This window comes from Lacerta agilis, chromosome 7 (assembly GCF_009819535.1).
Source record: "Lacerta agilis isolate rLacAgi1 chromosome 7, rLacAgi1.pri, whole genome shotgun sequence".
Lineage (NCBI taxonomy): Eukaryota > Metazoa > Chordata > Lepidosauria > Squamata > Lacertidae > Lacerta > Lacerta agilis.
The window spans coordinates 62,512,269-62,535,602 of record NC_046318.1 but is presented as its reverse complement, the minus strand read 5'-3'; the positions used below and the strand labels follow the sequence as shown (position 1 = coordinate 62,535,602).

The 23,334-nt window shown below is 44.0% G+C and overlaps 1 protein-coding gene across 1 annotated transcript in view; it reads right to left on the bottom strand.

Moving 5' to 3' along the window:
* LOC117050435 (neural-cadherin-like) overlaps window positions 1–23,334 on the bottom strand; it is a 54,790-nt gene that overhangs the window by 26,476 nt on the left and 4,980 nt on the right. The window contains exons 3-15 of the mRNA XM_033156101.1: window positions 17,592–17,786; window positions 15,761–15,986; window positions 14,753–14,957; window positions 13,310–13,421; window positions 11,563–11,812; window positions 10,110–10,252; window positions 9,208–9,380; window positions 8,679–8,847; window positions 5,132–5,302; window positions 2,924–3,096; window positions 2,424–2,591; window positions 1,519–1,768; window positions 1,291–1,418 (exon numbers count right to left, since the gene is read on the bottom strand). Of these exons, the coding sequence (XP_033011992.1) occupies window positions 1,291–1,418; window positions 1,519–1,768; window positions 2,424–2,591; window positions 2,924–3,096; window positions 5,132–5,302; window positions 8,679–8,847; window positions 9,208–9,380; window positions 10,110–10,252; window positions 11,563–11,812; window positions 13,310–13,421; window positions 14,753–14,957; window positions 15,761–15,986; window positions 17,592–17,786 (2,363 nt within the window). The remainder of the gene's footprint in view (window positions 1–1,290; window positions 1,419–1,518; window positions 1,769–2,423; window positions 2,592–2,923; window positions 3,097–5,131; window positions 5,303–8,678; window positions 8,848–9,207; window positions 9,381–10,109; window positions 10,253–11,562; window positions 11,813–13,309; window positions 13,422–14,752; window positions 14,958–15,760; window positions 15,987–17,591; window positions 17,787–23,334) is intronic.

Sequence of the window (23,334 nt, the reverse complement as noted above, 5' to 3'; positions counted from 1 at the left end):
TGTGGTTTTCTACCCTCTAGAGTTTGAACAGCTGTGTGGACTTGCCACAAAGGGCATAACCTTTGAAGTAAGTCAATGACTGAACAATTCAGGACTCTCACCGATTGCTGCAATTTAGATTCACACACTGGTCTTTAAATCTTTGCATTGGAGAATCAGACATTCTTATGTTTGTGAATCTGCTGTTGGTTGCCGTTGATTATTGAGTAATGTGAGAACGGCTTCAGGGTCTGAGGTTGCCCTCAGCAAAGTGTCTTCTGGAGTCCTCTCATGCCAATAAGCCCTGCAGGCAGCAGCAAAAACAGTTCTGCAATCAAATCTGAGTGGCATAAAGTCCCCGTTTTAATTTGCCACAATGTCTCTGAGTAATGCGACCTCAGAGGCATTGTGGGAAGTTAAAATGGAGACTCACAGGCCCATCCACTCAGCACAAAGTGTGGGGGGGAGGGAAAGTGTCAGCACAGTCGTCCAATGGTGCCCTACAATACACTAACATGAGGTCAAGAGTAAGCGATCAGTTCAGGCTCTAGCCAGAGTTAATCTATTTCTCCCATGAAAAGAAGAGGGCGAGAAAGGGGGAAGGAGGGACAGAGAGAGAGAGAAGGGAAGGACAGAAACAGGGAAAGAGGTGGTCTCACCCACTGCCAGCATGCAGCCCCTAACAAATTACCCCCGAGAAGAATGCAACCTTTGGCAGAAAGTAAGAATTCTTCCATTCTTGTCTTAAATGATGTACGGTCTACACAAGGGCTTTAATGCATATTGGCATCCACGTTTTAACGCATGCAACAGATGGTATGTGGCGCCAGCTGAAAAGAATATGTACACTGTAACTTCCTACTTCAAGAGGCTATTACAGTCAAACCTCAGTTTTTGAACATCTGGGCTGCCAAACGTTTCAGAAGCCAAACACTGAAAACCCAGAAGTGAATGCTTCCGTTTTTGAACACGCCTTGGAAGTCAAACAGCTTCCAAGGCGCGTTTTTCATTCCCCCCCCCCCTTGACTTTGCAGCCAGCCCACTGATCAAACGGACTTCCGGAACGGATTACATTCGATAACCGAGGTTCCACCGTAATACAAAAAGTTTGGGTCTTGAGTCAATAAAATGGTACTCAGCTAGATTTTACTTGGAGCGCATGCACTAAAATTAATTGACTTAACTTAGTAATGTTCAACGGGTCTACTCTGAGCAAGACTTCGCTGACCACCACCCAGAAAGTTTGGGGATACAGAATCGCATGTTGCATTTTCTCACTCGTTTTCAGTAAAGGGAAAGGTAGCAACAAACCTCTCCGTGGAGTCCCGAGTCTGAATCTGTAGCAAGAACCTGCACGACAGAGGTACCAACCGCTGCTCCCTCAGGTACAGAAACCTCGTAAGTAGAAGATGTGAAGAACGGGACGTTATCATTGACGTCTGCAGAACAAAAAGGCAGATTTAGCGATACATGGTTCGCTGACATCAAGTACTTGTAATTTCAGTTTGATATCCTGATATTAACAAACGGATAACCAACCTGTGACATTAACACAAACCGTGGTGAAAGATGCCAATGGAATTGTAGCTACATTCTGAGCCTTGATGCTCAGTGCAAAGAACTTGGTGGTCTCAAAGTCAAGAGGTTCAGCAACCAAAAGCGAAGCAGACCCATCTGCTCTGTTCGGTTTGAGGTAGAAGCGGACAGGCATGTTTGTCTCCGGAACCTGGCCCTCCTCCAGGGTATAGGTAACCCTTGGGTCACCAAGTGGGGACGTTGCTTTGATAGTCTAGGAACAGGAATAACCAAGCACACCATTCAGTGGGGAGATGCATTTACGTGGGCCACCCCGATCCTTAAGAGTCGAAATGGGGATGATACTATTGCGGCAAACGGCCCTTAGCATCAGAGCTCTGCTTTCCTGTTAATAATAACCAACCCTCTAATTCTGCAGATGTTTTGGATCACACCTCACATTATTAGCCCCAGCCAGCAAAACTGGTGGTCGGGGATGATGGGAATTGTACTTCAAAATGCCTGGAAAGCCTGGGGAAGGATGTTCAAATTACTGCCACGCCCATTTCACACAGAAATCCACACCCAAGGAAGAACAGAAATGAGCTGTGAAGCAAAAGGAACCAATTCTTCGGTGGCACCTTAAAAAAAAAAAAAAAAGGAAATCAGAGGTGCAGACGTTATGTATTCATTTGTGGATACCGGTGTCCAGTAGGAGCAAGACTTGTCTGCACAATTTCAGAACAATTAGGGGAGGGACCATGACTCATAGAGAAGAACCATGTACACCATCTTGAGCTCCTAGGAGGAAAGGTGGGGTACTAATAGTCCCGCTCTATTTTGTGTCCAGTTCTAGGCACCACTCAGTGCAAATCAGCTTCCTTTTATCCTGAAACAAATACGTTTCCATTTTTATTTTTAAAGCGTACCACTATCTTGGTGTCTCGAATCGTGCTCTCCGGGATCGTGACCGAATAGGCACTTTCCTCCCACTGCGGCGACTGATTAAGCGTGTTCGTTACAGTGACGGTCAGTTCCACTGTGCTGCTCCGGTTCCCTCCATCTGTGGCCACGATGTATCTTGTGATCTGAAATGTCTGCAGAAGAATTTTTAGCAGCCTTTCACCAAAGCACGAATGCTCGTTTGCTAGAACGAAGGCTGCAAAAAAGCAGGTGCGGCGACTGCCAGATTATATTCTGTAAGCCAGAGCTTTCCAAACTTTTTGTGCCGGTGACGCACTTTTTTAGACACGCATCATTTCGCGACACAGCAGTTCAGTTTTCCTAGCAAACTGGAGGTTCAACTGACCCCTTTCCAGCTCTGGGAGGAGCGCAGGGAGTGGTCACATGACACACCTACACACTAAGCCAACACACTAATGTGTCGTGGCACACAGTTTGGAAAGCTCTGCTGTATGCAGAAGCATACCTGGGAGATTACGAGATTCACGTACACCCAGCCTGTGCTGGGGCTGACTTGGAAGTATTCTGGCTCCTGCAGCAACATGGAGTACGTGATGGCGGCGTTTACCCCCTGGTCGTCGTCATGAGCTGCAGCATGGAGGAAACTTGTCCCCACTGGGGTGTCCTCACGAAGGAAGTCTTTGGAAAGATGGAAGCACAGAGTTCATTCTAAACATGCCCTGGCCTAGTTAAAGTGGCATTTCAGTGATGGCAATCATGGCACATAAAAATGCAAGGAAGGCCATGCCGGATCTAGTCCAGCATCCTTTATCTTAGTGGCCAACCACGTGCCTCTGTAAGAAGCACAGAAGCAGAACATGATGGCAATAACCTCTTCCTGCTGTTTCTCCCCAGTGGACTGCTACTCAGAGGCATGTTGCCTCTGATCCTGGAGGCAATATTTAGCCCAGTGACAACTTGTGCCTGATGTGATTGGTAAGGCAGGAGGCAAGGAGACCAACAGTATGTGGAGCCAGAACCAACCCTTTGACTGACTGTATGTAAGAAGGCAGGCAGGTAGGGGCTGGCTAAGGACAGACTGAGGTTGGTGGGGCAGAGTCCAACTTGCCCTAATGGATCAGCATCTGAGGACAGCCACTGTGTGCAGCCTGGGGGTCATTTTGGACTCATAGCTGTCCACAGAGGTGCAGGCCAATTCTGTGTCCAGGGTGGCCGCCTACCAGCTCCATCTGGTACGACGAAGGAGACCCTACCTGCTTGTGCACTGCCTCGCCAGTGTGGTGTAGTGGTTAAGAGCAGTAGACTCGTTATCTGGGGAACCGGGTTCGTGTCTCCGCTCCTCCACATGCAGCTGCTGGGTGACCTTGGGCTAGTCACACTTCTCTGAAGTCTCTCAGCCCCACTCACCTCACAGAGTGTTTGTTGTGGGGGAGGAAGGGAAAGGAGAATGTTAGCCGCTTTGAGACTCCTTCGGGTAGTGAAAAGCGGGATATCAAATCCAAACTCTTCTCTTCTTCTTCTCGCCAAAGTGGTACGCACTCTGGTTATCTCCCACTTGGACTACTGCAATGCGCTCTACATGGGGCTACCTTTGAAGGTGACTCAGAAGTTACAACCAATCCAGAATGTGGCAGCTAGACTGGTAAGTGGGAGCAACCAAGACCATAGAACACCGGTCCTAAAGGATCTACATTGGCTCCCAGCACATTTCCAAGCACAATTCCAAGTGTTGCCGTTGACCTTTAAAGCCCTAAATATACCTGAAGGAGCGTCTCCATCCCCAGACACTGAGATCCAGCTCTGAGGGCCTTCTGGTGGTTCCCTTACTGTGCGAAGTGTAGTTACAGGGAACCAGGCAGGGGGCCTTTTGGGTAGTGGCACCCACCCTGTGCAATGCTCTCCCATCAGATGTCAAGGAGATGAGTAACTATATAACCTTTAGAAGACATCTGAAGGCAACCCTGCATAGAGAAGTTTTTTAACGTTTGATGTTTCATTATGTTTTTATAGTTTGCTGGAAGCCATCCAGAGTGGCTGGGGCAACCCAGTCAGATGGGTGTCATATAAATACAATGATGATGATGATGATGATGATGATGATGTTGATTTACTTCCCACCTTTCTTTCATCTTGGAACCTAAGGCAACATACACATTTGCTTCGTAACAAGTAACCCACCTAGGCCAGTGACCAGAAATGTACATTTTCCCATATAAAACAGTCTTCACATAGCTTTAGTATAGCTGGCTTCTGCACTGCTGCTCACACAGGTGAAGTAAGTATAAGCCACAATGAGAGATGTTGCAGAATTCCAATAAAAACAGAAGCAGAAATTGCCAACATTCACTCAATCATCCCGTGCCAAGAACGGAAATCAATCCAGTGAATACAATTGGAAATTGCTGCTGCTCCCCCGCCCCCAAATGATATGTAACACAAACAATATGTATTCCATTATGTTATCCCCCTTCCCATTCGCCTTGCATTTCCTTTGAATTGGAACAAATGGTGTGGAATAACGTAATGATAACTTTTTGCCAGAAACTGAAATGCAGTGGAACGGAAACATCGCTGTGTGTGATGAACATGGGCTTGAAAGGAAATTTATGCCTTCTACAGAGAAGGAATATGAACGGAAGGCTTCTGGGCTCAACACGCACCCCACAAACTTAAATCAACTCCCACAGTGCAACAACAGTTTGTGCCTACTCACATTGATAGCGGCTGTTCTCGAACTTTGGATCATTGTCATTCATATCAGCAATGAAGATGGTGATTTGACACACTCCAATCAGTGGCTCCTGAGCTTGATCTGTAGCCGTCACAGAGAGAGTATACTCCTTCTGTTTCTCTCGGTCAAAACGCCGAGTCGAAACGATAACACCTACCGGTAAACAGAAACAATACTATCAAAGGGTCAGCAGGACCACAGCTGGCTTTAATCAGACTTTTTCACAAGTCTGCAGAGCAACTCATTCCCACCCTTCAGGCTTAATAAAAGCTTCCTCCTTGTAGTGTTTGCCTGCACAGAGGGGCTCCCTTTTTCTTCCACTCTGCAATTTATTTTTGTTGTGTCTCACAAAATAGCTTAGATGGTATACAAACATTTACAGAAGAAACTGCCCAACTCCCAATGTGTTTGGATCCAATTTTTCTCTTCTTCAGGGTAAAGGGCTATTTAAAAGAAATAATGTAACTACAGAATGCATCACAAACTTCTGCTGAAATAACCAGAAGATGAGTAGTCAGCTTGAAATACATTGAGAGTCTGAAAACAAAAATTCAGTAAATACTTGTACACCCAAAGAATTTGACATCATTATTTAGAAGTGAGGCTTGAAAGAAGTACAAGGGTATACTCTTAAAAGGAAGTGACAGTACAGCAACAACCAGTTTAGATGAAGAAAAACTATTTCCAGTGGGATTGACAGGGAGGAGGGGGGTATTTAACCCCCCCAAATCACCCCTTCAAATGGTTCATCTCCATTTAAATTTGAGGACATTATTTATTGCTTTATTTCATAACAATAATTTATAGACCGTTTCCCATCCAAGGGTCCTACAGCATTTACAGCAAGCACTAAAAAGTTAAAAAACAACAACATGCAAAATAAAATGAATATTAAAATATACATAAAATCTCAGGGCAGTTCACAAGATAAAAATACACGATAAAAGCACAAGCTAACTAGCTGAAGCAAAAACAAAACAATAACCACCAGCAGCCTTTCACAAATATGAATATAATATCAGGAGCAATGTCAGGGTCAATGGGCCAATTACTTAGCCAGAGAAAGCATGAGCAAACAGTCTTCAGAAGCACTCTAGTGCAAGTGCCTCCCATTCAGAGGGGGCTGTAGAGCTCAGTGGGTGGAGCACCTGCTTTGCAACCAGAAGGTCCCAGGTGTCTCCAGGTAACGGCTGGGAGAGATCCCAGCCATGTGAAATCCTGGACAGGCCCTGCCAGTCAGGGCAGACAATGCTGAGCTACACGAACCAATGGTCTGACTTTGTATAAAGCAGTTCCCCATGTTCCTGTAGTAAGAGGGGAACAGGCTATGGAGTTAACACTTTCTGATTATGCAGGATCTGGCTCGCCCGGCATTTGAGAATGGGGAACTTCTGAAACAACAATGGGATATTAGCTCCGCCCAAGACATGATGGAGAGCAGCAACTGTTGTGATATCAGTACAAGCCGAGCTGCGAAGACGCTGAAGCAGCAAGGTCACTTGACTTGACTAAGAGTCATATTTCACTCTGTGAGAAACACACTGGCCATAGTAGCCCACTCACATGTGATGTCATTGTATTTTACTATTGTACTCCTTACTTTCAGTTCTGCATCAGGAGATGCAGAAGCATTTACAGACAGCTCTGAAATAATGAGCTGCTGCGCAGAGGCATACTCTGCTCTTTATCTACAATAAAGTAGATCTTAGCCAAATGGCTGATGTGTGTTGTTTTCAAGCTGGGAACAACCGCATATTACAATTGTGCCCCTGGACTCCAGAAGCCAGAGGGCACAGAAGCTTCGTCCGCCTTGGGGGTCAGTCTCTCAACTTGCCCCCGCGGGAAGTTTTCATAACAGCAACGGCCAGGAAAAGATAAGACATAGTATTTTACAAGGACAAGGACAAGAAGGAACACCAAGGACAGAATAATTGTCACACACAGGAGGCTATGAGAAAGGTCAATACAGAATACTATTGCCTTCCTCAGACACAGTAATTCTTACTCAGGAGGTAGAACCTACTGTAAAGCCGGAGACACGGGTTCTCCAAAGCTTTCCCATTGATGTCAATACATATGAGGACACTGACACCAGCAGTAGCAGTGCAAGCTCAACCATGGCTAGTTCCGACACAGGTGACACTGTCATTGAAAGAGGACCTCATGCTAGTTCCAGGCCATCAGATAAAGATGATGATGTGCTAGGATCTTTAGAGCCACTGTTTACAATTGGTAAAGTTTCTCCAAAAAGTCCTGTTCAGGAGAAACTCAGCAAAGAAGATCTACATCTTGTGCGTAGATCTGAGAGAGTAACAAAGGGTCAGGCGCCCAAACGTTACTCCAAAGAGTTTGCAATCTCAGCTGTTGCAAATGTAGCTGTAGTTTGCACTCAAAGCAGAGACACTCAGGCTCACTTCACAGATGTGAAAAAGCCACCACAACAGGTTGCAAAGTTCAACACTGTTTCTGCCAACACACACAGAGCAAGCGCTCTGGTCCCCTGGAGAGTTGGTTATCAAAGGCTTCAACTGGTAGAACCAGTCTCAGAGTTCCAAGGGTGGAACAAAGACAACAGATTCATACTGTGTATATGATAACTGTTTGTTTACTTCTCTTAATGATGCCTTAACTTTTGCCGCTCTTACATTGTCTAATATCGGGGGAGGATGTTGTGATATCAGTACAAGCCGAGCTGCGAAGACGCTGAAGCAGCAAGGTCACTTGACTTGACTAAGAGTCATATTTCACTCTGTGAGAAACACACTGGCCATAGTAGCCCACTCACATGTGATGTCATTGTATTTTACTATTGTACTCCTTACTTTCAGTTCTGCATCAGGAGATGCAGAAGCATTTACAGACAGCTCTGAAATAATGAGCTGCTGCGCAGAGGCATACTCTGCTCTTTATCTACAATAAAGTAGATCTTAGCCAAATGGCTGATGTGTGTTGTTTTCAAGCTGGGAACAACCGCATATTACAATTGTGCCCCTGGACTCCAGAAGCCAGAGGGCACAGAAGCTTCGTCCGCCTTGGGGGTCAGTCTCTCAACTTGCCCCCGCGGGACGTTTTCATAACAGCAACGACCAGAAAAAGATAAGACATAGTATTTTACAAGGACAAGAAGGAACACCAAGGACAGAATAATTGTCACACACAGGAGGAATAAGGATGTAGTTTGAAAGCTTCACATATAGGTTTGTAAAACATTTAATGTGTCAAGACGAATGGATGTCATTAATATTGCAGTTGTTGTATAAGGGATTGTTATTGTGACTGGAGAGATGAATAAGATTTTGGAATTCAGAAACTAAGTAAATAATCAAACCATCCATTCTAGCACATGGGAGGCCACCTAAATTATATAATTTAGCATCTGAATGATTGGGATTAGCAATTGCATTATAATTTGGCATTGTTATAATGAAGCTATCATTGGATTGTTGTAATTGAAATCTAATAAAAATTATTGTAAAAAGAAAAGAAAAAAGAATGCTGGGCTAGCTAGACTATGAATGGCGATTCTTACCTGAATCAGGATCAATACTGAAGCCTGGTGAAGCTCCATCTCTGTGCATGAGGCCATACTTCACTTCCCCATTCACTCCAAAGTCTGCATCATAGGCTTCCACCTGCAGAACGTAGGTTCCTGGAGGCTGGTTCTCTAGAACCCAGGTACTGTCACTGTAGTAAGCACACTGAAATACAAGAAATCAGCAAGTTAACTTGAGCAACTTCAGAAATCCATTATCATGTAAGGCACAGTATGCTGGCAACCAAATTAAGTGCAAGATAAAGCAGGAGGAGTCCGAGGCATTCATCTGAAAGTAAGAGAGAAAGTTTTAAGCACAAGTTATTTAGGGAGAGAATGACAGACTTCAAAGACCGACTTAAAACTGGACGGAACTTTACAGGTTTGAACTTTTCAAAATCAGCAGCAGCCAATCGTAGAGAATACCACATCCTGCAAGTTTGACAAGCAGAAGTCAAAACTACTAACAATTCTGCTGCTACATAAAAAATTAAAAACACACGGACGGGGCAGCAAGTCAACTCACCTCCCTGAAAACAGGCTTGTTGTTGTTAATGTCATTTATTTCCACCACAACTTCTGCAAAGCTGCTGAGAGATCGTGGTCCCCCTGAGGAATTGTCATCTATGGCAGAGATATTTAGAACATACTGCGGGCTTTTCAGTTTAGGCAGGGGATTTCTGCGAAGTCTAAGGATACCTGGATTCAGAAGATTGAAGGTGAATAAAAGAAAGCAAAAGAAAATTGTGGATACCTGGATTCAGGAGTAGGGAGGAAAGTGGAGTTATCAACAAGGAAAAGAAAAAGGCATCTCTCTTTACAGAGGAGGAGGAGGAGGAGGAGGAGGAGTTTGGATTTGATATCCTGCTTTATCACTACCCGAAGGAGTCTCAAAGCGGCTAACATTCTCCTTTCCCTTCCTCCCCCACAACAAACACTCTGTGAGGTGAGTGGGGCTGAGAGACTTCAAAGAAGTGTGACTAGCCCAAGGTCACCCAGCAACTGCATGTGGAGGAGCGGGGAATCGAACCCGGTTCCCCAGATTATGAGTCTACCGCTCTTAACCACTACACCACATAAGGGTCTTAAATGTGAGAAAGATAGGTCCCCATAGATTTCTGGAAAAGGTGGCAAATTGATCAGTGGAGCCATTTTCTATTTGACAGAATAACTATTTTAGCTGTGTAATATATTTTGTCTTGTACTTTTCCTTTTGAACAGCATTGGCTACACAAATAAACAAACATTACAACTTATAATAAATGAATAAATCCAATTTATTCTGGCATTGCCAGGAAAGCTATACTGAAACAATGAGGAGCCTGCACACATTTGCAAGGATTTTCCTATTTAGGTTTATCAATACAGGCAATGCCTACAGTGAAGAAGAAGATGCCACAGACTAACGTTCAGCATCTCTTTCCTTACCTTTTTGGCCATCCAATTCAAAATTGCCTTCTTCGTTCCCACCCGTAATTAAGTACAACACTCCATCTCCATCAGGATCTTTTGCGTGGATGGTAGCCACTAATGTACCAGGGCCTGCATCTTCCGAGAGGAAAGTTCTGTAACTGATGTAAGGAAAGAATAAATGCATTCTAATTCCTAACTCACCCAACAATTTCCGATTAAACAGCACTGCAAAGTTCTTTAAACTTCGTACGGAGTGGGCTGGGCATATAGCAAAGCACAGTGCTGGCAAAACTCCCAGCCACCACCTTAATTTCCCAGAGGCATATTTACACACACACACCCCAAAAAAACACCCCCACATATGTAAATCATATGTAAGTGCCTGTTATGGGACTAAGCACCTAGCAGTGCCTCTGGGGCTAGGTGGGCAAGCAGGTTGACACACCATAAAATGAAAACACTTGGCTTCCCCCACAAAATCCACAGAACTGTCAATTTACCCCTCAGAGAGCTACAATTCCCAGCACCCTTAACAAACAACAGTACCCAGGATTCTTTGCAGGAAGAAATGTACTTTATAGGCATGTTTGCACAGCCCTACTATCATTAATTTGGCCTGATTTCACTTTGTGACTAAACAGCTCTTTAGGAAAAGAGAATTTTGGCTTATAGCGCGTGGACTTGGTGGGATGCTAGAATTATTTGTACATCATTTGAGTGCCAGAATCAAGGGAAATGTTTATGTCATTTGACACTGAATAAATGTAATACATTGTTTAGCTCTGAGGAATGGAAGAGAATACATTCTGGAATTTTGAGAGAATTTTAATTTAAAACCTGCTGTAGGAACGAGCAGGAAATGGTCAGGAAATAAAGGTAAGTTAATTGGCCTCCATCTACCACACAGTCACGCCACTGCTGATTCTATGTATCCCATAATATGTGTGACTAAACAGGCCTTTACGAACCTGGTCCAATCTAGATGTTTTAGACTGCAACTGCCATCAGCCCCAGCCAGCAACTGTAGTCCAAAACAACTACCTCAAGTTGTCTTTACCGTATATTCCGGCGTATAAGACGACTGGGCGTATAAGACGACCCCCCCCCCCAACTTTTCCAGTTAAAATATAGAGTTTGAGATATATTCGACCACAGATTTTTCCACCTGGCGTATAAGACGACCCCTGACTTTTGAGAAGATTTTCCTGGGTTAAAAAGTAGTCTTATACGCCAGAATATACTGTATTTTTTAAAAAACAAAACAGCGCCCTATTTTTACATATCCTTGATCGTCCAAAAAATCAGATATTGCAGCTATTTTGTGCAATGCACCTTCAAAACACTGCATTAGTTTCTGCAGGTCGGTTTAAGACAGCTAAGGGTTAGGCCCTAACAACCATTCTGACTGGCTCAATATCTGCAATGCAAGAGTGGTACCACCGCAAAGGAAGACTGTAGCTCTGCTTACACTGACTGGGAGAACACCGGGGTTTCATCATTCACATTTGTCAAGCGAATGCGCACGGATGCCGTCCCTGTCCGAGGAGGGTGCCCTTTGTCCACGGCAATGACCACAAACTCATACATGTGGTTGGCTCGCTCATAGTCCAGCCGCTGATTGGAATTGACGACACCCTCGGGCGTGATGGAAAAATCCGCACTCTGAATGAAGTAGAGGATCTCGGCGTTGGATCCAGAGTCACAGTCCACTGCAAGAACTGCAGCCAGGAATGTTTAAAAGGGTAAAAACAATGAGGACAGATGAGCTGGGTCACAATACAGAAGACTAGTCAACACAAGTTTCAATAATTAATAAAGAACTGCTCAGACACACAAACACTTTCTGGGACCTTAAGGTGAAGAGCAGAAAATAAAGGATAGTATAACAATAGTAATAATGCTTCAGACAGGAGCCCAGGTAAATTTGGAGGCTGATTGGCAAGGGGTAGCCTCGTGGAAATAATTAAAACCTTGTCTGGTGGCAGCTGGTCTTTAAAGCGGGAGAGTGAACAGAGGGGCACACTCTGTGTTAATAATAATAATAATAATAATAATAATAATAATAATAATTTATTTGTACCCCGCCCATCTGGCTGGGTCTCCAGGGGGCCTTCAGAAGGCAGGGGGCCCACACTGGCTGGGAGACATCACAGTCTGCCAAACGCAACCTAGCAAAAAGCTGGTGTTTGCATTGCAACATGACAGGACGGAGAAGAGCTGTTCTGTGCTGTTTCTAACACCCAAGAAAGATGTTTTCACAGCTTGCCAACAGGGAGAAAACACGTTGTAAAGCCCTATGGGAGCAAACGCTTTTTTTCAGAATCCCCAGTGCAATTAAGAAGAAGAAGAAGAAGAAGAAGAGTTTGGATTTGATACCCCGCTTTTCACTACCCGAAGGAGTCTCAAAGCGGCTAACATTCTCCTTTCCCTTCCTCCCCCACTACAAACACTCTGCGAGGTGAGTGGGGCTGAGAGACTTCAGAGAAGTGTGACTAGCCCAAGGTCACCCAGCAGCTGCATGTGGAGGAGTGGCGACACGAACCCGGTTCACCAGATTACGAGTCTACCGCTCTTAACCACTACACCACACTAGAATGGAAACTCACTGAACTTTGGGCATTCATTCAAGATATTGAGGGCACGAGACCAAGAGCTGTCCAAATATTCAGCAACAGATTTTTTTTATTTTAAAAAAAATGCAAAATATAATAGTGACGGCTTATTTGTTTGAAGAGTGATAATAAAGGGGGATTGGGGGGGGGGGGAATAAGCAGAATGCCAGAATGAAATCTTATTATACATGGAGGTATTCTTTCCAAGTGTCATGACTATACCACCAGGCGTTGCCCCAGGATGAGAGGCTCTAGAGGAAGATGAGGAGGGATAGGAGGCTGGTACAGCTGTCCGCTGAGCACCCCCACACCTCGCACTCAGCCTGGCTGTAGCGGGAAGGAAGATGGAAGTCCGGAGCTGGACAGAGTGTTGTTGGAATCCGGGAAGGGCTCTGGGGGTGGGGAGGAGGGTCCCAGTGCTCCATCCCAGGACCAGGGAAGAGGCACATGTGCCCATTTTCATACTAGCTGCCCGAGCAGGTACAGAGACTCTTGTGAATAAGGGCTGCACCCGTCTCTGCTTAAAAGTAGCTCGCCTGCAGTCCTCGGCTCACCATGTGATGCTCTGCAAAGACAGGCAGGGGAATTATAGCTCTGGTTTACCTTGCAATAAAGACGTGCCTATAGGGATTGATTCAAGAATGCTTTCCCGGCTATAAATAGATTGCTGAAATTCAGGAGAGCAGTCGTTTTCATCTGTGATATGAACTATGACCTGCAAGGGGACAGAAGAGAAATACATGGGATCTGAGCACGTTTCTTTGCCAAGAGAAATTCATTCCATTTTCCATAGTCCCTGGAAAAATGTACATCCTGGAGTTCTGGTTCTAAAGCAACCAGTCAAGGTGGCTTACATAACTTAGATAATTAAACAGTTCTAGTTAACTGCTCTATATTGAGTCTGACCATTGGTCCATCTAGCCCAGTACTGTCTCCACTGACTGGCAGCGGCTCTCTCCAGGGTTTCATACAGTGGTCTCTCCCAGTCCTATCTGGAGACACTGGGGGTTGAGCCTGGGACCTTCCCCATGCAAAGCAGATGCTCTACCATTGGGCTATGGCCATTTCAATGATTTTACATGACAAGGTAATTAAACAAATAATATTTTAGATCTAAAAATATAAAGAACTGAACTTACAAAAACCACAAGACAGATTAGGAGGCAGCAGATAAACCAAACAATAAGGAACTGATGAACACATCACCTCAGGCATCCAGATTTTGGGAACAATTAACTGAAAAATGGGCACCTTTTGTTTGTTTATTATTGTTGATATTTATGCTATTCAACATAGCATTAAGCAGACTGCTCCACTGCACAAGGAGAAATCCATGCACTATCACCCCCCACTCCTCTCTCCATGTTCCCTAAATCTATTCCAGGGGGTTCCCTCAACCCTTCAGAGCAGATTTGGGGATGGCATGGGGTTTAAAGGTAAAGGTAAAGGACCCCTGGATGGTTAAGTCCAGTCAAAGGTGACTATGGGGTTGCGGCACTCATTTTGCTTTCAGGCTGAGGGAGCCAGCGTTTGTCCACAGACAGCTTTCCAGGTCATGTGGCCAGCATGACTAAACTGCTTCTGGTGCAATGGGACACAGTGACGGAAACCAGAGCACAGAGAAATGCCATTTACCCACCACAGTGGTACCTAGTTATCTACTTGCACTGGCGTGCTTTCAAACTGCTAGGCTGGCAGGAGCTAGGACAGGGCAATGGGAGCTCACTCCATCGCGGGGATTCAAACCACCGACCTTCTGATTGGCGAACCCAAGAAGCTCAGTGGTTTACACCACAGCACCACCCGCGTTCTGGGGTAACCAATGCATGGGTGGAGAAAGGGAAATCCCCTTACACAAGCGCTAATGCCTTTTTTAAAAAACCCATTTGGGGATGCCATTCTGATTCAACACCTGAACTTTTTGGGCTGGCATTGGTGGGCTAGTATTTTGATATGCTCTGTGTAATGATCTTAACATGCAACCCCCCCCCCCCTATATTGAAATGAACAGATCACCAAGTACGGAAAAGAAAACCCTGGCTCTACCTCAGTGACACTGCTGAGCAAACTCTCGGCTTCCATTGCTTTAACTAAAAAATGGTAGAGGTGATGCTCGCTCTCGTAGTCCACCGTGTGAGTCAAGCTTAGCTTGGCGGTCTCTGGGTCCATGCTGAACAGGCCACTGGGATTCATCAGCAGAGTGTAACAGAGAGGCTGGCTTTGGAAGGAGACTGCTTCAATAACGGCCACTCTGAAAAGGAAAGATTAACCACGAGACAGTTTGTTAATCCTGGGTAAGCAGAAGAGATGAAAGAGGTGAACCAGGGTCCCTTGCCAAGTTACCAGTCATTGAATAATTTCTCCTTGCAAATTTCATTTTTACACTTTCGATACATGGATTTAAAAGTAAGTCCTGAAATTAGACTTCAAGTTAGGCTGTTGCACTCAGTCCAGGTGCTCCCACTTCCCTTAGTTGGGTGGGAAAACAAAACACAGAGGCAGCTGGCTTAGCAATTACCAGCACCTATGGTTTGTTCCTCACCAAACCAACGGCGATCTGTTTCTCCCAAACAAACCACAATTGTGTAGGTGGTTGGGACATCAACGCTAAGCCAGCTGCTGCGTTGTTTGTTTCAAGCAAAGGAGGAGCAAAGCAGGAGTTGCAGGGCTGTGCGCACCACCATGCAGACTGTGCAAAGGTCGATTTGCTCATCCATAGCTAATGGCTTGGTGTTCTGTCTGATGTGGCCATTAGGTTCCTGCAGACACAAACTGGGCTCAGAAAACAAGAGGAAGCTACTAGAGCACTACTGTAGCATGCTCCCATTGACCCATTCACACCGAGAAGCAGATTTCCACATTTTTCACCAGATGAAACTTCAAAGCAGTCATCAGGGGTCGCCCCCACGTAGAGCGCAGTAGAGCAAGCTAGACCCAACTACACGTTGAAAATCTATTTTGGTTTTACAATGCAAGCTTTTTATGTTTAAACAACCTGCGTAAGTATCTACGACACAGTCTTTTAGTACAGCAGGACATTAATTCACCACTTACTTTTCACCTGCTGGAGTATTTTCTGGAACAAGCACACTGTAGGACATATTTGTGAACTGAGGAGGCCTGGAGCCAGCCAGGATAGAGATGTAAGCATATGGGCTTTTGCTGCCATATTCATCAATGGCCAGCACAGTAACCACATACTCCTGGTTCAGAGTTAAAGGCAAGCCAGTTGTCAATATGACCCCTGTGTCCATATCTATATCAAATCGTTCATCGCCACCTGTTAAGTGAAAAGAGTACAAAAAATTATTAAAAAGAGGTGTTACCTTTTACCACCAAGCTCCTCACTCACACAAATTTCTTTCCCATTACAATTTCCCACCAGCACTGACTCTTGCACATTGCAGCAGAGAGAACAGGATGCTTTTGATGGATGAGTGGCAGCTGAACCAGCAAGCAGGGTGGCTTAGCACATCCACCAAACTCAGTGCTCCACTTATAATGCCAGAGAAGGAAGACTTTGAGCTGCCACCATCAGTATTCTGAACAGGAATTCTGTTCTATTACTGGACCAAAGTTAGTAGCACACATGAGCTGCCATTGTCTCCTGCACACACCAGTGGCACAGGAAAGAGCAGGGCCTGCACACATTCCTGTGTATACTCTGAACCAATTAAAAATCCCATTTATGCAAAGCGATTTGGCACTAGTGATTAAATCAAGGAAGTCCCTAACCAATTTACCTCCCTTGACTACATTACACTATCTGCTCTGCTGCTTCTACCAAGCATATGGCACAGAAGAATGAAGGGCATAGGAAGGGAAAGTGCAAGTACAGTGGTGCCTTGCAAGACAAAATTAATTTGTTCCGCAAGTCGTTTCATATTGCGAAAATTTCATCTTGCGAAGCACGGTTTCCCATAGGGATGCATTGAAATTTAATGCCCATAGGAATGCACTGAAATTTTCATCTTGCGAAGCACGACCATAGAAAAATTCATCTTGCGAGTCACCTAAAAAATCGCAAAACCCTTTCGTCTAGCAAGTTTTTCGTTGCGCGAGGCATTCATCTTGCGAGGTACCACTGTATAGGGGAAAGCAACAGTGGGGGGGGGGAGATCATTTGCAGAGAGCATTGACGCTTCAAACTAATCTAGGACTCAGCACAGAAAGTAGTTTGGCTGTGGCTGCAGTGGGGTTTGTTGAGGTGAGGCAGTAAAGATGCAATCCCTTAGCCACTTTTCAATTAAGATATGCATAATCACAGCAACATAAGAAAGGCTTTTTAAGTCTGCCAAAAAGAAACTAGCTGGGGCAGTTTAATCTCCAGAGGTGGGTCGTAGGGCGTGTCATTTTAAGGGGTGGAACTTAATTTTTGCAAATTTCTTCAATGAAGGGTTTTAAAAATATGGTTTTGGGTGTAATGAATTCAAATCTGCTATTATTTTTGTGACTGGACAACATTTAGCTTGGTAAAGCTGCATTTGATGAAGAAGCATATAAACTGCTTTTGGAAAACCTGTGAGTTTTAATTTTACCTACTGAAAATGTCAGGTAATGTATAAATAAAATAATAAGAAAAATATAAATAAATAAATATTTAATATAACTGCAAGTACTTGGCAAACATTATTTATGATTTCTATGCAATTTTTCGCACATTTTACTTGCCAAGCCAAACCAAATTATATTAAGTTAACCCAACTATCTTTTGAATTACCCCAGTCACATTACAACTTTTTAGCACCACTCATTTTTGGAATTGGAAAGTTGAAAAATTCAAAGCACCCTAGTGGGTCAGGGCTTGAATCCTGGCAGTGCATCAATGGGTTTCAAAATAAAAAGAGGCAAAATCCATTTCAGACCGAAAGCAGCACCTATTTACCTGCAATCAGAGCATAGGATATCCCAACGCTAGAATTTTCATTACCACTGTAATGGGCAACAAGTTGATAGACCGATGTGCCTGCTCGAGCGTCAGGATCAACACGTGCCAAATAGGGGTACGGATACATTTCCCAAGAGATGAGCTCCTCTTCAACGGCTATAATCACCACACGGCACAAATACCAGTCACTGTCTGCAAGGGATACAGAAAAGGTTAAAATAAATAAGTAAATAAGAATTTGGAGGCTTACACAGAGAGGCGCAGGGAGGCCCAGCAAGGCCCTCCGCCACCACAGATATATATTGTGATATCAATATATTTAGCTGGCTATATATGATGATGTTGAAAACCAGAGATCGCCCAGCCCTACTCTTAGCTGGCAGGAGAACATGATAAGGTGGGAGCTGTCAGTAATAATTAGATCTTAAGTTCAGCAGGCAGTTAAGCTTAAGTTCAGCAGTTCAGCTGGACCATAAAGAAGACTGATCACCGAACAATTGATGCTTTTCAATTATGGTGCTGGAGGAGACTCTTGAGAGTCCCATGGACTGCAAAAAGATCAAACTTATCCATCCTTAAAGAAATCAGCCCTGAGTGCTCACTGGAAGGACAGATCCTGAAGCTGAGGCTCCAGTACTTTGGCCACCTCATGAGAAGAGAAGACTCCCTGGAAAAGACCCTGATGTTGGGGAAGATGGAGGGCACAAGGAGAAGGGGACGACAGAAGACGAGATGGTTGGACAGTGTTCTCGAAGCGACTGGCATGAGTTTGGCCAAACTGCGGGAGGCAGTGGGGGATAGGCGTGCCTGGCGTGCTCTGGTCCATGGGGTCACGAAGAGTCGGACACGACTGAACGACAACAAAAGTTCAGCAGGCACACCTTCAACCTTTTACAGCAGAAGATTAGTGGTTAACTGCCAAGATGGTTGTATTAACACCTGTAACAGCACCAAAAAAAAATCATTTGTCGGGAACAGTCATAAATAGCACCAATATCTTGGCTAATTAATTGGACAGCTAATTAACACAAATGGTGTGATAAGAATCCTTTGTCTTGGTTTAATGCATTCCTTTGGCTGCTAGGAAGGACCCCGTGTATTTCAGTGGGCATCTTAGCATGTACAGAAGATAGGTAGCTACTGAATAACTATAAATTGCATGTGTAAGAAAAAGAATTTCATAAGGAAATGGGGTAGGCAGGGAGTGAGTGCTTAATTCTTTCCCACCTATTCTCCTTCCTGAAAGCCCCGTTCCGTTTTTATTTTGACCAGAAGAGGGACTGCTTCAAGGAATATCAAAATCAACGGTGGGGTTATTTTGGGGGTGGGGGTGGGGTGGGAGAGAACCTCCCTGTTGCTCACATAATTGTAGAGCTGGAAGGGAACCAGATGGTCATCTAGTCCAATACAGGACTCTCAACTAAAGCACCCATGACTGACAGCCACCCAAACTTTGCTTAAAAACCTCCAATGAAGGAGAGTCTACCACCTTCCGAAGTTAATAAGTGACAGATTTATAATCCCAACTTTTGTTCCCATTGCAATGCAAAAACCCCTCAAGGCATTAAGCCCATCATTACAGCATACAAACAAGCTCTCAGAAACCACTCACGGAGCTCACCCACTAATTTGCACATAGGTCACTTAATAGCCAGAGGATAACAAGCTATAGCAATCGATACAAACTGGCTTATGTTTGAACTTGAGCCATTCTGCAGGGAAGGACTTTGGTAATATGGTGCCCTGAGTAAGGACAAAATTTGGTGCCCCCCCCCCTATTTCTTATTATTGCAATAATTCATTTATTACTTTGTGCTCCCTCGGCTCGGGGAAACCTCCCGCACTGTCCTAAATCCAGCACTGCTTTATGAAACCAATGAAATCCTAAACCTGGCCAGCGAACAGCGAACACCAACAGAAAACGCTATCTGTACCTTGATTAGTTTTACCTTCTGCTCAAGCAAAGAGTAGATATGGATTCGGCACAAAGAACTGGGGCTTCATCATTGTTTTCTGTAGTATTTTCAGCATCTCAAATGCCTTGCAGCCCTCCTTTAACCCCCCCCTTTTGGTTAACCCATCTGGGGTGTTCTGCTTTGTTTTTACAATCAAGCGGTATGTAAATTTTATTAAATAAATAAATATAAGTCACCTTCAAAACCATCTTGCAATGGATAATGGTCTTTGGCTAACATGGCCAACAATTAGAGATGATGGGAGCTGTTGGCCATCTTGCTAATGCCAAGCAGGTTTGGGTCTGGATGTGCCCCAATGAGAGACCACTGCATCTTTATTTCCATAACTGAAGAAAGGTGTATTTTAAATACATGAAAAGCACAGTTTTATAGGCGCTGACAAGAAAACTGAGGCTAAGAGACTTAACTTACTTGATTAAAAAGCCACTTAGAAAGAGACAACCACCTTTGCTTGACAATGGCTTTTAATAATTCCAGATGCACTCACACAAGTTTGTTATCCATACTTTCTGTGTGGCTGGCTACATCGTTCAAAATTCGCCAGGTACCAGGTGCACTTTGCACCTGGCTATCGGCCACATGCGACCAAGTGAAGATGCCTGGGCACCAGGATGGCACCTGACGTCTCCCTCATCTGGTGGTGCCATGCTTTGGATCTTGACTGTTTTCACGCACTTGCAACACATGCTGGAGAATTCTATCCATTATATTTTATCTGCATGATCAGAATGAATTTCAGGAACCAAAAACTTGTATTGAAAAATATGGCTTTCAAGCTGTCTGGCCCCAAAATGGCAACTAGGCATTCCATTTTGGTGACTGTAACCCTGGTTTAAGGAGCCTAGCTTATATAGATGAGTTTCTAACACTGGCTGGCTACTTACACAGTGCTGCCAACTTCGATAGTTGTGTTGATGGGGCTTTTGGTGAAGAAACAATTCCTGTGGTTTGTGCTCAAGACATGCTTTTCAAATGGAATAAAAGCAAACCAAATTACGGTACCTTCTTGCATTTAGAATGTTACATACTATTAGCCAAAAATCTAGAAGTACCCAAATACTTCACATCAGTGCTGCTACATCAGACGAGCATTTTACAGACTACGAAATGTGCCTCCCTGGCTCCTGATTTTCAACCAAGCCCCCACCTGACCAAAAAAAAAAAAAAGATCAGACATACAAAAGCGTTCAGCTAGTGCTGAATCAATATGACCACACAACATTTTGTTCCGTTGACATAAACAGCTTGATGTTACAGCCAAGCTATTTGTCAATACCAATCTGTCACCACAAGAAAGCGATCTGGCAAGACACAAAATCAGCAGGATGTTTAAGCCAAACTGATACCGAAGAGTGCAGGGTGGGGATATTACTACCTACTTAAGCCGCACGGGCCTGGTCTGGGCAAGTTTATTCAGCCCAAAGTAAGTGTTGAAAACTGAATACAAACCACTGCTGCTACACCTTCATCCCACCAACTTATTCCAAGAGTATACAAATCAATAACAAACATAAGCTGCTTAAAGAAGAGACATATATTTGGTTCATCATGTGAGGTACTTACTGACAGTACTGTACTTGGAACAAATTCAATGAAATGGTTCAAAAATATCTCTGACTTCTGGGTCAACTGATGAAAATTAAATTCATCTAGCAGAACGTGGGCCATTTTTAATTAAGTTCAATTTTAATTCAAATCGGTTATCATTGCACTTAACTCTGTGTTTGATGGTGGTCATGGTATATACTATTTTTATCTATCTGAAAAGTGCATTTCTTAGAATACACACTTTTAACACTCAGAGAACATCCGTTATGGGCACTATGATAAATTTTACACATAAAATTAGTTGATTTGTTGTTGTTTAGTCATTTAGTTGTGTCCGACTCTTTGTGACCCCGTAGACCAGAGCATGCCAGGCACTCCTGTCTTCCACTGCCTCCCACAGTTTGGTCAGACTCATGCCAATCGCTTCGAGAACACTGTCCAACCATCTTGTCCTCTGTCATCCCCTTCTTGTGCCCTCCATCTTTCCCAACATCAGGGTCTTTTCCAGGGAGTCATCTCGTCATGAGGTGGCCAAAGTATTGGAGCCTCAGCTTCAGGATCTGTCCTTCCAGTGAGCTCTCAGGGCTGATTTCCTTAAGAATGGATAGGTTTGATCTTCTTGCAGTCCATGGGACTCTCAAGAGCAGGGGTAGGCAACCTAAGGCCCGTGGGCTGGATGCAGCCCAATCGCTTTCTCAATCCAGCCCATGGATGGTCCATGAATCAGCATGTTTTTACATGAGTAGAATGTGTCATTTTATTTAAAACGCATCCCTGGGTTATTTGTGGGGCATAGGAATTCGTTCATTCCCCCCTCCCCCCTATAGTCCACCCCACCACATGGTGTGAGGGATGTTGGACCGGCCCATGGCTAAAAAGGGTTGCTGACCCCTGGCTCAAGAGTCTCGTACAATCAGCAGCCACCCTTCAGAAATACAGAACGTATAACTTTTTTTTTTTTACACCCTTTTCTTTTAGGCTTTCTATTTTGCTAAGAAATAAGGTGATGGAGCTCTTGGAACTCCTCTCAAACTCTCACAAAAGGTGCTTTTTTTTGCTTTCATAAAGCTGCGGCAGGGTTCAATATGCAGCTTATGGTCACTTTGTCTCTCAAGTAGGGCAGACACCAATCACCTCAGCAAGATCAAGGGAAAGGACACAAAGGATGGATTTATACTGGAAGAAAAGGAAAGCACTAACAACCAGTACAAAGAAGCAGTCCTGGGAATTTAATGGATTTTGTATTTTCCTATCTTTAAAAATTTAGACTCATTTTGAGATTAAATTGGCTTTTGTAATTACCTGTTTCCTTTGCTAATTGGGACCTCCACAGACTAAATTAGACTCCCAGGGACAAGGAGGCATAGAAAGCTTATAATCATTCATGACTGGGGGTGTTCGGAGATGACAGAGACCTTAAAAGATGGTGAGAATAGCCCACAAAATAAGGAAACCAGAGACAGCAAAGCATCAAACCTACTTTTTTGTTATCCATGGTGGGCGATAACATTGCCTGAACTACTTTATCCTTAAACAATTCTACACACTGGGTGTATTTCCATTTTATAGGTGGGAAATTGAAGTTGAGGGATAACTTCCTCAACATGTGGTTATTATGGGAGTTGCTTTATTCTGTTTTCATTATATAGCTTATTTATATTTTGTTTTAAAATGTGCTGTGAATTGTTTCGGAGACCTCTGGGTAGCGAGGGATCAACAAGTCTAATAAATAACAACCACACAGGGCAACTTTGTACTGTCCGTTTAAGTGTAATCCTACTCAAATGAACGGCAGTAAAAAAAAAAATCAGAATTCTCTTTACATTTCCTTCCTCATCTTTATAGTCCACATAACGGATGTTGGTAAAGGGCTGTTTGCTCCATGCAGTGATGAAATACATCTGGGTCAAGCTAGGCATTCCACAGTATTCCACTGTCACAAGAGCCACCAATGGGTTGGTTTTTGCCAATTCTTCCTAGTGCATTTGTAAAACTTAATAGTTCCTCCTGGAATTGCTTAACAGGTACTGTATAAGCAACCGCACATTTTTCCAGCATGTTTTATTCTGAAGTTTTCCAAATGTAATTTAATTTTGAACAGCTGCTCTGAAGGAAGTGTGGCTATGACCTTGTCCTACATGATCACTGGAATTATTTCCACCCCGAGGCGTTTTGTCTTGTCGATATTGTTATTGGGCACAGGATGAAGCAGAACA